General features: G+C 35.8%; 1 protein-coding gene across 4 annotated transcripts in view; it reads right to left on the bottom strand.

Moving 5' to 3' along the window:
- The window catches only part of ATP9B (ATPase phospholipid transporting 9B (putative)), a 157477-nt gene that overhangs the window by 62007 nt on the left and 78285 nt on the right, over positions 1–17185 (bottom strand). For all 4 annotated transcript variants that reach the window (XM_027662750.1, XM_027662752.1, XM_027662751.1 and 1 more), the window contains exons 10-11: positions 16491–16566; positions 9041–9117 (exon numbers count right to left, since the gene is read on the bottom strand). In XM_027662750.1, the coding sequence (XP_027518551.1) occupies positions 9041–9117; positions 16491–16566 (153 nt within the window). The remainder of the gene's footprint in view (positions 1–9040; positions 9118–16490; positions 16567–17185) is intronic.

Below are 17185 nucleotides of genomic sequence, written 5' to 3' on the forward strand. Positions count from 1 at the left end.
ATGATGGGAAGGGAATGAGCTTTAAGAATATGAAGAGCAATCCCCTTTTTGCAAACTAATCCACAACGAAAACCACATTATTTTCATCTGGTACAAGCTGGAACGGTGATTTTAATGCTAAGTGTATCCACAGGCTTGCTCTCTGAACTGAGGTAAAAAAGAAAGGCAAAGATCATATTTGTTAAGAATATGACAAGCTTGTTAGTTCAAGCGCGCAAACAACTAAGTAAACTATTTTAGTCATGACCACTATGTTCAGCCTACATCAAAACAAATACTATAGCCTGATATGGAGAGAACTTTCCCTCTAGATATTCATCACTATAGACTGAGATTTCAAGTCATGTGACTCGTGATGGTTATTGAGCCTCCAGTACTTAGAGAAATACATCAGACTTCAGCTGTATAAATTATTAAGTTGCATAAATGAAAACCACAAAAGACCTGTTTTTCTGTACTTGCTGTACATGAAGAGAAGGCTATCCAGCTGAACAGTAATTAATGCCTGTAAAGCATCCAAATAAAAGATGTGAACATCAGATGAGAATCTATTTCAAAAATGCTCTTCAGGTCTCAAAGATCCTAGTATCTGACATTTAAGACATCCTTCTTTCATAATAATTTTAAAAAATAATAATTAATATACTTTGAACATATCAGTTAAAGGTCTCAGATTTCCAATAAAATATGCAGTAAGTAAAAAACGTGACACAAAAATAGGTGCCAATTGTGTTACATTGCTCTTATTAACAAACACCCAATGCACAGAACAGAACCCTAATATAGGAAAACACACAACAGCCCCCTTCCACTATGTCAGTATTTTGGTCACCTACTTGCACACTGCAAGCAAAGCCTTGTAGGTAGAGCGTTATGAAGGTGGTGCAGTTCTAAGCCATTGGATAAGGTAACAAATATCCTCTGAGAGGCCGTGCCCTTTGCCCCTACTCTCTCCAGCTCCCAGCAGCTGCATTTTGCCAACAGCATGATTAAATTCTGAATGGCAACAAAGCCATAAGGAGCAATGTAAATGTAAAAGCAAACTACCACAACTGATTAGCAGCAGTGGATGCAGCAGCTGACAGGAAACAGCCATCAGGGTCTGCCTCTTTTAGAGCTCACTTGGTTACTCCACACAAGCCAACTATGCAAGTAATCTCCCTTTTGCACTGTCTTTTGTAGAATGATAATAAAGAAATCATTTGAAATGTTACCACAAATCATTCATCTAGTTTGCTACTGGTAAAACACACAGCATTTCTCATGAATGAGCAACAGGTTGTTGTTATTCCATAATTTGATCCATTTTAAGAGTTGTTCAGACTGTTTTGTGAGAGTAATCTATTTTCATAGATTAATAAACTACTGCAGAAATGGTATACTCCACCACTGATCCTTCCTCAAACACCAGTGCGAAATGACATTGAGCTGCTGACACAAATTCTAACATATTCATGTTCTAAACACACTAAAAGAGAAAAAAATCCAAGCAACTTTTAATGGGAATCTCCAAAATGGCAAGAGATAGATCTCAGAACTGGCTTATGGCTAGTAATTCACATTCTGGAACATATCAAATTTCATTCTTCTATATTCTTATAAGAAGGAATGAACATTGTAGGAATTTTACAGCTGTGAATAAATTATTGGGCTTTGCAAAATCAGTGGAAGTGTTTGCCATCAACTCTAAAAAATACAGTAAACCCAGAAGTATACCCAGAATACAGTGAGTATTCTCTTACGACCAAAGTGCCATTCTCTTGCTGTTCTGTATATTATTATATAACAATTATTTTGTTTAGTACTGAACTGTACATTTCCACATGCTTTACCTTACAGTAGGAATGTAAACAGAAAGTGGTACCAACTGCAGTAGGAATAGTGATTCAACATCCATGTCCCAAGAAGCACAGTACCATAACACAGAACAGCCAGCCTCCTCAGTTCGGTCCTTGTGCAGCACTTAGGCTGAGTGACTCAGACACCACACAGCAATGTAGTGCACCACACTAAATTACATGCAGGCAGAAAAGACCTATCACATGACTTCGGATATCAATTGTATAATATGTTTAATTGCTGCTTTCAGAACAAATCAGAAGTTAGGGCATAGGTTAATCTGTAACTTTAACATGTGAATTGATAGCAGGCCACAACACAGAACAACTTACCCTGCAGCTCAGGGATAAAACAGCAAAGTAGATAAGCAAGTGATGATCTAATATTATTTTTCAGATGCCAAAGCAAATACATTATGATCAAGTTTACTTTAAGGCTACAGGCATCATTTACATGCAAACCCAAAAGTAGCAGTACTTGAAATATAAGAGTACTATAAAACACTAAGTTGGATGACAAGTGAAGTCTAATACCTTAAACTGACCACTCTCAGTTCCCGTTTCTTTTGTTTGCGGCTTTCTCCCTCTCTGTCCCTTTGATCTCTTGTGCCCCAATTTCCCATTTTTAGTATTACCATTTTATTACTGTTGAGAAGAAGAAGAAGAATGTAAAGAAGGGAATAAAAATATACACACTGCTATCTGAGAAGCACTGCTAACGTGGATAAAAATGCTCCACCAAGTCTCTGAAATGAAGCAGTGTGCTCTACGTAAAATACAGGAGTGTACAAAAAAACCAGGTACGACACACTGTTTGCATTAAGTGATTTCTGTCCACATATGCACTCAAGGAAGTCAATCAAGACTTTCAGTCCTACTATTTTCTTATTGCCTTAATATCACGGTATAAATCTAGTATTCTTGCCATTTTCTATATATGAAAGAAAACTGAAAACCTCAGCTCCTTTATACTTTTTCCATACTAATCACCTGAGGATTGAAATCTCCACTTTGAGACTCTTGCTATTCCAGTCAATGGAGTTAAAGGTAATTAAAACAGGTAGATGTTCTTTCTGTTTCAGAGTGAAGGACACAGAAATTTTGCTTTTGGTTTGCCCAAACACTGCTGACCATTCCCAAGCATCAGAATTCTCATGTTCTAATCCTGGTTTTGGAGGTTTGGAACAAAGGTGGCTCCTCTGGCATTCATCCCTTTCTTCCCAAACTTTTCAAGAAAAAAGTCTTCTGTCTTCCTCTTTATGTAACCCTGTTCCATTCTTCTTGCTGAGACACTCTAGGGTTTTCAAAGTGTTACTCTATTTTCTATCTTTTGCTACTCTTCTTCCTATGTTCAGAGATGACAGCACATAGAGGGAAAAACATCAACACTATATTACATGTTTTCCCTTGTGGCCTGCTCCCAAGAGTTCTCCTGTACACCAAGAGAGATTCTCATACTTCATGGGAAGCTGGTAGATAAGCACTTTCTTGGACAGAAGCTCTGCATCAGGGGACAAACTAAGCATGGGGAGTACTTACTACCTGCAGGTGACAGCTTTCTCAATTTTATCCCATACAAAGAGTAGTTTTTAGGAGGATTAACCACAGCAGACTATACTCCAGTAAAAAGTGCTACATAAACCTTTTTCTTATAATTCACTGACATTTGTCATTAACAGTCACATAACAGTTTTCAAGGTTCTGCTTTTATCCCAGATCCTTCAGGCATAAAGCCACAGAAAAACTTTCTTCTCAAATAGACTATGAACATCAAATTATCCATTTAATAAGAAAAACATACAAGTGAAGGTACTGGGTTCTTGCATAACAGTGTAGCAGCAGGATAAAGTCAATGCCCTTATGAAGAAGATCTGAACACAAATGAAATTGAACTTAGAAATGCCAGCCTTTGAGGGGGCACAGATAAGAATGGCTTACTAATGCTACTACAAGATGTTGGACAACCAAATTTATTGATGTTCAAAAAAATGTGTCAAGGCAGGAGAAGCATATACTTTGAGTATTGAAAAAGCTGTGAACAGGAAAACTGGTGAAGTGGTATCACTTTCCGGGAACTCATGAATCTGCTCCAGCCACTCTGTTTCACTCCAAATAAGGAACTGGAGGGAGTGGTGTCCTTTTTTAGTAAATATTTTTTCAAAAATTATCCCCATAAAAAGGGGGGAAAGAGAAGAACAAGCATAGACAAGCCTTTTAAACACAGAGAAGTAAATTTGGTCACAAAACACCAGGAAGAAATTTTATGTGAGGAGAGAATAAGAAAGAAAGAGAGGGAAAGTGATTTTGCCTCAGTTTACCAGAACAGAAATATTATTCTCTCCTTCGAGGTTCACCAGTAAGCCCATTTTCAAATAACCAAAACACATACACACAAAGAGAAAAATAATAACTGTTCTTAGATTTTCATTTGTTTAAAAAGAACAAACCAAAACAACAAACCAATAACAAAAGCACAAAACACAAGACATGCAGTAGTTAGCTTTCAGGCTAGTTAAGAATTAGGGTAAAAAAAATATTATTTTGATGAACACTGGATAGTTACTATGAAGTTTTACTTCTGATGTTAAAATTTAACAGCAGATGTAGAATTCCATAAAATAAGGCAAAAATAAAAGTCTTTTGAATGCTGCTTGTAAGGATTAGCAACACTAAAACTATTTTTATACTAATCTGAAGTGCACTAGGCAGATTACATGCTATAGCTCCTTTAGAGAGGCTACTGATTTCTCAGGAGTTACATTTAAGATAATTTCTACTCATTTTGATGTACTGTGTACATTCTGAGTGCATATATATTGCAAAGTCCAAGTAATTTTAATGTTTCAATCTTAGTACACAAAATACATTCCCTTGAATTTATTTCCATCTCCCTCCAACTATACTGTGTTTTTTTTTAATTTTACCCCCAAAATCTCTTTTCACTGATGGAAACAGGTCACATTTGCAGAAGGGCTGCACTAACAATCTTGCTTTGTATGAAGAGTAAAGCTGCAAAAGCAACTCTGAATTTAGATAACAAAAAACTGTTCTGCACTTTAAATAGGTAAGAATGAGAACACTCTAAAATGCCAGACAAAATAAATAAATAACCTTAGTTTGTTAATTTCCCTCTTGGTTAATTAACACCTATAAATGACCTTTACCATTGACAAGTCCAACTTCATCCAGAAAGCCAAGGTTTAAGAATATCTATCCAAATAGGATTGATTACTGATTACAGCATTGTGAGAAGCACAATTCAATCTGATTTTTTTTTTTTCCTTTAAAGGCTGGAACTACATTCCTGAGTAAGCTGATGTGACTGCCAATGAGGCAAAATGCAGAGAGCCATTACACTATAATGTTGATGTTACCATTTCTACATTTATCTAAAGCACAGAACATACATCATTTCAGGCTGAAATTAAACCTTGCCAGAAATAATTTTTCTTTATATTGTTTGGAATTAAAAACATATTGAATTGATCCATTAAGAAAATTCTATGCTCTCTATCTTTGTGTTTTTCAGACTGTGTCTGCATCCTTAGGCAATGAAACAATTTTTACAATTGTAATAAAACAACTAAGTGTGACTTTAAGTTAAGAAAATTGTTGCTTGAATGACTAAATACTTCAGCAAACACAATAAATCCTTCTAAGTTTAATATACAGATCAACTCCATGCTTGAACAGGTACATACATTTCACAATTTTTCATATGTAAGTTTGCTTAAACTTATTTCAGTTTTAGTCTTCTGCCGAGTGTTTATAGAGCAGGTCTGCATCTCCAAATTTTAATATTCATTCAGTCAAAAAGCATCTACCCTTAAGCATGAAAAGTAAAAATTCGCCATTAGAAAAAGCAAGTTTATAGTACAAAGTAGAGCAGCAAAGTTATTCTCCAGGAAGAAATACTACTGAAGCACTTATCTGTATTTCAATGAAGAGAGGACTGATAAAAGTCAAGTCCATGTGTTTCTTGCTTATTTCTGGACATAGGAGTTTCAGTCTGACAATGTAAATTGAGAATCATAGATCTCAGTGTTTGCTTTCTCCCAAGGCCGGAAGACAACAGCATCATTGAACTAAATTCTAAACAAGTACATGGTACAAGAAAATCTTAATTTTATTTGTTTTCAAAGAGCAGCAGAGAGAAACAATGTGCCATTTAAAACCAGTCTCAAACAGTATTTGAAACAATTCTTTCCTAAAGCAGAAGAGGAGGCATACTTATTTCCTCTCAAGTTTGCAGTAATAGCACAATCTATCAATGTAATTTCAGTTTTGTTTCAGCAAGTTAGGTACAAAAATTTTTTTTTTATGTTCAAATCTTTAATCTCTCAACAGTAATGTATCTTCTAATCTCAAAGACTATTTTAGACTTCCTTTGCCCTCTTTTTGGCTCCTAATGCTACATACCCTACCTAACATGTAATTGCTACTATCAAGCTTGAGAAAACACAAGAAGATTCCCAAATACACAGAGGAGGAATGAATGTACTGACTACTGTTTGTCTACCTTCTGTATGGCTAACTAGCACGAAATATCACCTACAGGCAGCATCTTGCAGAAGTATGCAAACCAATCTCCCCCCATGGTAGAAAATACAGAGACAGTACAGTGCTAACTTCACAGAAAAACAGAGTTAAAATTAAGTGTTAAAAAGTTATGACAACCATTTTTTACACTGCAGTACCACATTTTATCACTTGGTCATCTGTGATAGCCTTAAGTGTTTTTCTGTTTTAAGTTCCCAAATGCATCCTTACTGGTCATGTTACATGTTGGCTACTGCTTTAAACAAGGTTGTTAAGTCCATAGAGAAGAAAACCTCATGCCAGTATTATTGCTGAAGACAAGAATCATTTACACATTTACAGATTAATTTAAAAAGACAGTTGACGCGGAGTTGATGCAGCTGATGCAGAAAACAGACCCTAGAGAAAGTCTTCACCTGCTCAGTTTGCATTCAATGTCAGTTTGCAGCATTAAAATCTCTTACATTTTTAAGATATTCTACAGAGCAATTACCAAGGCACAGGCATTTAAAGCAAGTAATTTTACACATACTATATTAAACCTCATTCTTCACATTTACTAGATTCCAATAAGCTAACTATGATACAAAGAACTAAATGCTTCCAAGAAACAAATGAATATACATATTTAGAATACTGAACATCTTCATTGGTCAGTGACTCCTGGGAAGGCCTTTGGACAACTACTGAGTACAGTTTTGTTAGACATGCATCACCTCGTTTATCAATGGCAGATAAAATGCTACTTAAAAGCATGATTTCTAAACAGAATAGAATAGACTATTTCTGTTGGAAGGGATCTACAGTGATCACCAAGTCCAACTGCCTGACCACTTCAGGGCTGACCAAAAGTTAAAGCATGACATTAAGGGCACTGTCCAAATGCCTCAAACACTGACAGGCCTGGTATATCAACCACCTCTCCATAAAGCCTGTTCCAGGGCTTGAATCACCCTCTTGCTAAAGAAGTGCTTCCTAATGTCCAGTCTAAATCTCCCCATAAGTGCTCCTAAGCTAATTATTTTAGATAGTATTTAGATAATTCAACATATTCTAGATTCTATTATTTGGATTTTGTTCTGTTAAGTTTGTGTACGTTTGTGCATACACAAAATTTTGCTTCATGAAAATTTTAGGTTTATTTAGGTTCTCACTGAAGATGATAGAACACAGTATTTAACTGTTAGCAGCTGTAACATTAAAGGTGATATATGCAGTAGTAAGAACCATGTTGCAGCTTGTCAACATGCAGCTGGATCTCTTTCCTCTAGGTTTATCTGCTTCCTAATCTTGGTGATGAAAATTTGGAGCAACTCTTCTAATATTAATAATAATTTTGAAAACACTGGGGAAATTTTAAACACACATTCTTTTATGCTTTATCATAGCTTCTGTGTGAAATATTCAAGGCAAAAAATTTTTAACAAACTTTTACTAAAAATCTCATACAACTCTCATCTCATACAATCTGCTGAATTGGGGTAATGCATGTTACGTTTATGCGCACTCCCCTATCAATTTACCACATTAATTTAATTTTAAACACTTGTGAGAATTATTTATTAGTCAGAAGTTGTTCAGAATTCTTAAGAGAAAGATTCTATTACTAAAGGGCTCATCTTTGTATCAGATGGAACAGAAAATAACTATGTACCATAAACATTCCGGTTCCATTTTACTCTATTATTTTAAAATGCATGTTACAAAGATTAAAATAATAAACGGCCATTTTAATCTACGTAATGGTACATATCACCTGTCTCTGTCAATGAGACATTTAAAAGCATCTCTTTATTAGAAACACAAATCAATACACTCAGGGGACTGCAGTAACTGCTTCAAGCAATTTGTATTATCATTTCATTCTTGATGTTCCTACTCAGAGCAACTTATTATGAATGGCGTGAAAATGGCAACCTGTCACAATTGATTTTTTTTTCTAAACCTCTTGCAATAATTTTTTCCTTTCTTAATATAATTATCTTCTTACTAAACACAGGTCTAGGTTGTAAGATACAGCCCACAGCTGAACTTTTATTTCTTTATAATTGAAGGCCCTCCCCAACTTACATTAGAAACATTACCGATTAAGTGAAGAGCTATTTGCCCTGTTTAGAACTGAAAGAACCTTGTACAGAGGGAAGCACTCAAAATTCTGGTATCTTTTTGAAAGAAAAATCTCCTCACAGTGTTTTCATTGCTTGCAAAAATCCCTGAAATAGTGTTCTGTTCTGGGTACTGAATGGAATTTCACTTACTGTGTTCTACCTTCTCTGGAACCCAAATACATTTTAGTAGTCTGTTATAAACACTCCTGAAAACTACTGTGTAGCTTTAGCCAAACACTTTACAGTAAAATAATCTGAGAGAAATGAAGTGAGAATTAATATTTAGTTGAGACAGAAGTACAAAATTATGAAGATGCACATTGATACGTCAAAGACAAATGCCTCCATTAGTACCTGTAATGCTCCAAGCTAAAGGAAGAATAATTTTACTTCCAAAAGGAGACTGTAGCAGAATTCACTTCTTGTACCAAAATTCAAATCAGTCCAGCAACATGAAATACATCAGAGCAAGAATCTGTAGATTTTTGAGCTTAGGTATATCTATATTTAAGTTTTCCAACAGAAGTTGGAAATCCCATAGTAAGAGTAACTTACCTTATTTTTTGGATTGGATGTGTTCATTACACTTCGTGTTTCCTTGCCTGTGTAAATAACAACACCAATTACAGTTCCTGAAAAACAAACAAGCAAACAAACAAAAAGTAAAACAGAGCTGTCTAGTAAATAAGAGAAAATTTGCTTGAATTAAAACTTGCAATAATTTACAGTTCCTTAAATCAATTGTATGAAAAAGCCCAAACACTTATGCGTAGCACTGTGAATGCTGTTTTTCATAATTGACAATGAAAGGATCATCATAACTTCTGTAATTAACATCCATAAAAATCATTACATGCTTCCCTTCTTTTTTATGGAAACAATACTTCCAATGTAACTGGTTAAAAATTTGTATTTCAACTTAAAATTGTCTCCAACTGTTTTCAGAAGTTAACACACAGTATAAACAACTGCACAAGGAATACAAACGTGAGTAAAATGGTGCTGAATACATCACACACAAACAGCCTTCTATCTCTGTCATCTCCAGTGAAAATCTAGTTCATCCTATTAATCACTTTGATAGAATCCGATACAAAAATATTCTCCTGTTCATTAACTTATAAAAGTGATTCCCAAGTTTCAATTACCTTTTAGTCAATTTTTACAGGATGGTACAGGAAAATTTGGCTTCAGCATCACTAAATAAATTTTTATAGTAAAGAAAATTTTAGGGGTTTTATTAATATGCCACTATAACACTTTCTTGTATAAAACAATCCCCTTATTTCTATTACTTTATCGAGTGACCTGAAATGGCTTTATGGTAGTACAACCAATAACATGATTTTTTTTGGAGGTCATTATGCTATAAAGAAATAATTAATGCAACTTGTCAGAAACTCCCTGCTCAGAAAAGTTTTAAAAAAAAAGTATTATATGTTTGTCTGACATTAACTTGTCAAGGGCAACCAGGACCATATGCAAGATCTGCTACTGGTCCTGCAGGTAATACTCAAAGAAAAAAAGATGATAGTTAAAAGATTTTGGCATTAAAGAAAAGAAGTTTCATTTACTCAAAAATAAGACCGTGTCCTGTCCCCAGATGGCAACTAAGGTCTATGCAGCTGCTCACTCACTTCTCCCACAGTGTGCTACTGGTAGGATGGGGAGGAGACTCAAAAAAACAAAAAGAAAAAACCCCCCACTTTGTGGGTTGAGATAAGAACAGTTTAATAACAGAAACAAAGTAAAATATAACAACAATACTAGTAAGAGTAATGATAATATTAATGATAATAAATACTGTAATAAAAAAAAATAAGAAAAACCCCAAGAGAAACAAGTGATGCATAGTACCATTGCTCACCACCTGCTGACTGATGCCCAGTCCATCCCCCAGCAGCCATCAGCCCCTCCCAATCAACTCCCCCAGTTTTTACACTGGGTATGAAGCTGTATGGTACAGGACATCCCTTTGGTCAGTTTGTGTCAGCTGTCCTGGCCACACTCCCTCCCAGCTTCTTCTTGTGCAGCTCCTCCCTATCACAGCATGGGAAACTGAAAAGCCCCTGGTAAGCATTGCTGAACAACAACTACACCGTGAGTGTGTTTTCAACATTAGTCTCACACTGAATCCAAAACACAGCACTGTACCAGTTACTAGGAAGAAAATTAACTCTCTCTGTGTCAGCCAAAAAAAGAATGCAAACAGAAACTTTGAATCCACACACAAAACATCAGTATTATACATTACACCTTCTGGACACTTAAAAAATGTTTTTTCTATTATTTTCCTCTCCATACTAAAGCTTTTTCTTACAATTTCCCTTGACAGGATAATTTCCCCAAAGCTAGTCTGCCTCTGCTGACAGTTTCACATGCAAATCTACACATTAACATATATGTAACATGCCCCCAACACACCTCAAAATTTCTCCAATAGTCCATTGGTCCATAATTTCTGAACTTGACTGTTCTCCATTGAATGCCCATACATCCCTTTTGGGCATTTTATTTTGAAGTGATCCTCAGAACTGACCTCTGCCCAACTGTCACAACACACTGGACAATATCTCGTAGAAAATCCCTTTCTGCACTCTCCAACAATCTCTGCCTTGGTAGCTCTTTAGTTCAATAGAAGTCGGGGAAGACTTCTACATCCCAGATGGCACCTTTCCACTAAGTTTCACCTGGTTAGGCTGCTGCAGCTCAAGAAAACAAGCTGTCCTACTTGTCTCATATTTTGCTCCTTGAAAAGTTGGTTTCAAAGCTGAAAGTCAGATAAATTCCATTTTGAGTACTGAATTTGGAACAGAATTTTGGTTAGATCTTACTAAACTGCTGCTTGTACTAAGATATTCATCTTAGATTTTAAACTTTTGTGGTATTAGCACCATATCAGTGGTAAGTCAGAGTTCCTTAGACCTGAAGTATATTGGTGTAAGGAATTCCAAGCCTAATTTCAGTTTCATCCCACAGTGGTTGTACCAGGGACTGTTGTGTCCTATACAAAAAACTGAATCCAATCTGGGGTTCCTGGAAGCAAAGCTGCCAGCCTGGGCTTACTAAAAGCAATGACTCATGTATTTTTATGTATAGGGCCTCTGCAAACTGGGTCTCATGTCAGTTGAGCAAATAGGTAAAGACAGAGTGGTTAATGAAGGATGGAGAAGTTACGAGATACCACTAGAATAAATATGTGGGCCTGGGGGAAAAAAAAAAAAAGTAAAAGTGGACTAGTGAAGAATTAACACACACAAATAGGCATACTCTGAATCCACTGTGTGATCATACCAATTTTTGGTATCTCCCAAGCACTATGTGAACCATATAAAAACTAGAGTGCATGCAAATTAATTAAAATCATGTGTAGGACTTGGCAGAAAATAGTGCTTTTTACAGCTGTGCAGTTATACAAATTGTTCTGATTTTATCTAAAGTAACTTCGCAAGACTGACACCTGCTGAAATGATGACAAAATTTCATTAATACAAATGTCCTCTTAATAGGTATCTCAGCAGGTTTCTCAGAAAACTGCATTATCTTCTTATCTTCTTTAGCATTTGAACCACACTGATCATTACTGCAAATGGAGAAAAAAAAGCTGAAGTCCATACTGTAGTGGACCTTTTGAGGCTTTTTAAAATTTAACTGCTGACTTTCTCCCTTTCTGAAAGGAAACCCACCAAAGCTTTCAATAAACACACACACAACAGTCATTGATGCCACAGTCACAAATGAACTGAAAGATAAGTAATTTAATTAAAAATAAACTAAGAGGTTTTCAGAATACTTGATGGTTTAAATTATTTGCTTATATTTAAAATTCTTTCTCCGGCGACAGCAGTTTTTCATGTTTTCACTAACCAAAATTTCCTTTCCTTCAGGCACTATTATTAATTCCACAGTAATACTATGAATGACAGACTCCATACCTTGCTGTTACCTTTTTGAAACCTACTGAGGTATTGCCTGTAAGTGGAAAAAGTCTGAATGTTTTTCCCTATCTCACTTATTAAAGAATAACAAAAGGATGACTGCATGCTGTGTACTTGAGAAAGGCTTTTGATTTCTACCCCTGCCAGAGGCTTCCAGTGTGATCCTGGCACGTCAGTCTTTGTGTTTTCTATGGTCAGGATAAGCATCGTACACACAGTCATCATATCTCTGCCAGGGCTTTGCAGCAAAGGGCAGAAAGGAAGCAGTGCATATGTGATAGTACTAGGAATCTCACTTTAGATATCTAAACTATCAGTTTTGAAACTAGAACAACTGGGGATATATTAGGTGTAGCAAAATGGATTCCCTCCCCCCCGCCCATTTAGCTCACTGTATTAATTTGTTTGATCTAAAAAAGGATGTTCAATAGTTTATTCCTGAATTGTTTGACATTACATGATTTTGTTAAACCAATTTTTATGGTTCCCAAAATTCAAAAAGAAAATAAAAATCTGAAGCTATAGCAAATAGTTTTCTTGTGATTTGTACTGCTCTACTCAACAGGTGTTGGTGTTGTTTGGTTTTTTTCCTGCAGAATCCATTATTGTAGTATCCTAATATTTTCATGAGCTTTGGTAACCTGCATTCAAGATACTGTTGATAAGATTCCTTGAAGCCTTTATACACTTAAATTTACTGTTACTGCTCTGCAAAAATATTGATTTGTGATCTCTCTCTTCTAGACCTGTCAGGGCATCAGCAACCACAGCTCAAGTTTTCTGAGGTACTCCCCATGCAATTGCCCAAACAGTTTTCCCAGCCTGAGCTTGACCCTCCATATCACCTTGACAAATAGCAATTACATATATCTTGGAGATAGTGGGCTCTCCAATCTCATGCAATGGTGTTTACGTAATACCTCGAAGAGAGTATCAGGAAATTCAGCATTTATTTAGTCACTGAAAGGAGAATCCTCTCACCCTACAATATGTCCTATGTAAAACCTTTTTGAAAATTAAATAAGACTTTGTATCTGCAACTCAGCTATATATTCCTTTCCTGGACACCAGTGATGTAGTTCTCTGTCTCCACTCCTGTGACTGACAGTATCAGTCAGTAGAATGCCCAGATAATCGCACGGGTTGACCAAGAATGCTTTGTCACAACCTACAAGGGGCTGGCAAGGACAGAACAGAGTCCCAATGAGTCACACATTTGCTTGGTTGAGTAACAGATGATGTCCAGGCTGCTTAAAGAGCACCGAAGAAAGCAGCTTTCCAAGTTAGACTGCATTAAAGACTATCATACTGAACAGTCTTAGGTTAAATGAAGAGATGTACAGTAAACATTGCAGGGTGGAACTCTGCCCACTCCCAACTGGGCACAGGCTATAAACCCACTTTCTTGAATCCAAGTGGCAAAGTAATGGAATATTAGACTTGCACACAGACATGGTATACTATCTGGTTAAAAAAAAATCAGCATGTAACAGAACTGTAAACCTAGACACTAAGGAGACTGAAATAAGATGCAACTGTGGGTGAGGCGAGGTAGCTAACTACAGAGTAGAAAAACAGTGCAAGCTTTCACATGCTATGGGCTTTTTATTCTTCTGTTTTCATGGGAATCCAAGTGGCACTCGTCCGCAGGAGTTGTGCGCAAGCATAATTTTCCATTACATTTTTCAGATATAATCAAGGACTGTGATACATCATAGTAAGGGAGGAGATGCAGAGGTGTCTGCAAACCTGTGTAGGTAGAGTCCACCTTTGATATCCTGCCATGATAGGTATAAGCAAGGCAGCTTATATGTGTTTATAATGCAGTCAGATAGTGACAAGTGTTTTCATTCAGATTTTCAGTTGTCACAAATCTTGGAAATTCAATTATTAAGTCTACTTTAAAAAAAATACAAATGTAAGTAGCTTACAATCAAGTATCCTTAACTTAGCTATGTACATTCAAATTGGAAGTGGGATGAAAACAACTGAATGATACATTGTTATCAACCAAATCTAGGACATTTTGACAATCTGTTAGATGTTCTGCCTTACAGTCTTTCTCATGACTACATGCACAGTGCACCTTATAATTGTCTTAACAGATAAGCAACAGACTGAAGACAATAATTTCCTACCTTTTGGTAAAGGCCTAATCCTACCAAATGCTAAAATTACCTCCACAGAGATGCCGAGTAATTCTTAAGATCCGGATTTATGATGCCATACAGAATGAGGAAATACCCAAACAGAATTCTTACATGCTTAATAGCCGCAACACTTACAGGAGAGAGGCACGTTACCACGGTATTAAATTGTAGGTAATACATGAAATGAGGTTAAGTGAAATGAATGATATGCCAAAGTTCAGGTATAATTAATGTCACAAAATCAATTAGTGAAGGAATTATTTTTCTCTGCTACCTTAATTCAAGTCAACTTCTGTATGCATATCAGGACACCATTTTTAATTTCTTGATCATGCTATTTTTCCCTTCAGAAGGGACTGCAGTCTTGAAAAGTCATTCGATATTTTTTCCTTTGTATCACTCAGTGAGTTTGCCCTGAGTCTCCCTTAGAGTCTTATTCCACTATTCAAAACTACTCTCCAACAAGAGAATTATCTTTTCTTGTGTTTTTCTATTGCCATTATTAATGAACTTAAGTCCTTCATAAGTAATTAGACTTCCACAAGACCCCTCAGAAGTGAAAAATCCTAAGATACCCTAAGGTATAAATTTTAAGACACACTGTTTTCATTAACATGGGTGCCAACTTTAGATGGCAGATCAAGAGGCCTCAGTCAATAGCGACAATTCTAAACAAAATCACCTATCTTGGAAATGAAAACATGAACAGTTTTCAATTAAAATTCAAAATTACTAATTCAGAATTAGTGAGTTTGCAAATGCATATTTTTTGAGCGTAGTTTTGCCCTGTACATAGATTTGAGGAAAGCAAACTCAAACATGCACAGTATTGAAATTTATAATTCATGAGAAACACCTTTTCAGACAAAGTTACAGATCTTGGCTACGTAAGTTAAAAATCTGAGGACAACTTTAGGCATCCATTTGACAGTTTTAGAGAGAATAGTTTTCCAGTGCAATCAAGCCCAACAATACCAAGGATCAAAGAACATGACTACCTTTTCAGACTCTGGAAAGGAGTGCTCGGTCACAGACTCCTTTGCAACCTTCTCAAAATCAATCTCTTTCCCACAGCCTTCCAGCAGACCCCTCACTGATGTAAGAAGTCTTCATAGTAGGGACTAACTTTATAATTTAGGTGGAGACCCTTTTTTATTTCCTTCTCCCCTCTCTCAGCTCATGTTTCCAGTTGTTCCAATTCCCCATCTTAAATCTTAGTTCTTTTTAAAAATCATTTACCAGTTCCTTATTCTCAGTCATTTTGTGCAGAAGAATAACCACAGCCCTTTTGACTTTTTTTACATAGAGCAAAAGTGAAAGAAAATAAATTTCTGCTCTCAAAAAAGAAACATTGCAATGGCTTGAAGGCCAATTACAGCATCTAGGAAATGTGAACTCTTTATAATATCTAGGACATATATGAAACATTACTAACATTTAGATCCTATTATTTTAAAATTAAATAATTGTATAACTGATCTATTCTTTCTGATTAGGATTTTGCCTGAAAGAAGATTTTAAGCATAGAGTATATAAAAAAAAACTCCTAACAAATGCAAAACCACTCTTGCTTTTTAGCAAGAAGAAGCATCCACAGTGCTTCTGAGAGCACCTTACAACCTGAAGTTGTAACTAAATCAGAAAGGTCAGTGACTTCACTGGGGTACAAAGGATAGCACTACTGAAAGAGCAAAATCTAAGTAAAAAACCCCCAAAGCTATTAAGGAGGATTAAAAACGCATGAATATATTTTGAGTAACATGATGAAATCAATGAGAAGGCAGAAAAGCAAGAGTTTAATAGCCTGGAAGACAAAGACATTTTACAATGTGAAATATTAATGGCTTTTTAAAAATAAAGATATGCTTCCACAGAAGTTTTCAGATTCATTATCAGCCTTTCTATTGCAACACTTACCTGAAGCAACAACAGTGCTTGCCCATAATGTATTTTCTATGCTTAGGCTTTCATGAACTGCAGGATCACTGTCTTCCTGTTAAAAATATGAACACCTAATAAGTAAATCACCATCACAAAGTGTTAAGAACCATGCCAAACCATCTGAGTAACTTGCACAGGATGCTTGCATCCTTGTATCAATCACTGTATAGCAGCATTCATTGCACATACTTTGTCTGTATACACACAAATAATTTTCCAAAAAGTGAAATAGTGATTGAAGTTCATACTACTTAAATCCAACTATATTCAAAGATCTATAGTAAAAATGCTTTAAAAGGAACATATTCTTTTCTCAGATGGATCAAACTGCAGAACAGTTTGCTGTAGCAAGCACTTAAAGGGAATTATGAAAGTTAACCATCAAAAATTAATACCCTGTTCTCTATTTAAATAATCTATAATTCATACAGTAAGTTATGGTCATCATCATTTTGTACTCGATCAACATGATATCACCTTCAGGGAAGAATATTTAGACTTCCAAAAAGAAATGCAGGCTTTTGTTGTCTTACCACACACTTACAAAATATATATTCCAAGGGAAAATACTTCCAATAGAAAATTGATTCCATGATTACTTTAAACTTTCTTTTTTTTCCCCTCCCCTCTCTCCTCCCAAGCAATAATGATCCACAGATTGTAAACAATCT

The sequence above is a fragment of the Corapipo altera genome, unplaced genomic scaffold, assembly GCF_003945725.1.
Source record: "Corapipo altera isolate COAL_440 unplaced genomic scaffold, ASM394572v1 359, whole genome shotgun sequence".
NCBI lineage: Eukaryota > Metazoa > Chordata > Aves > Passeriformes > Pipridae > Corapipo > Corapipo altera.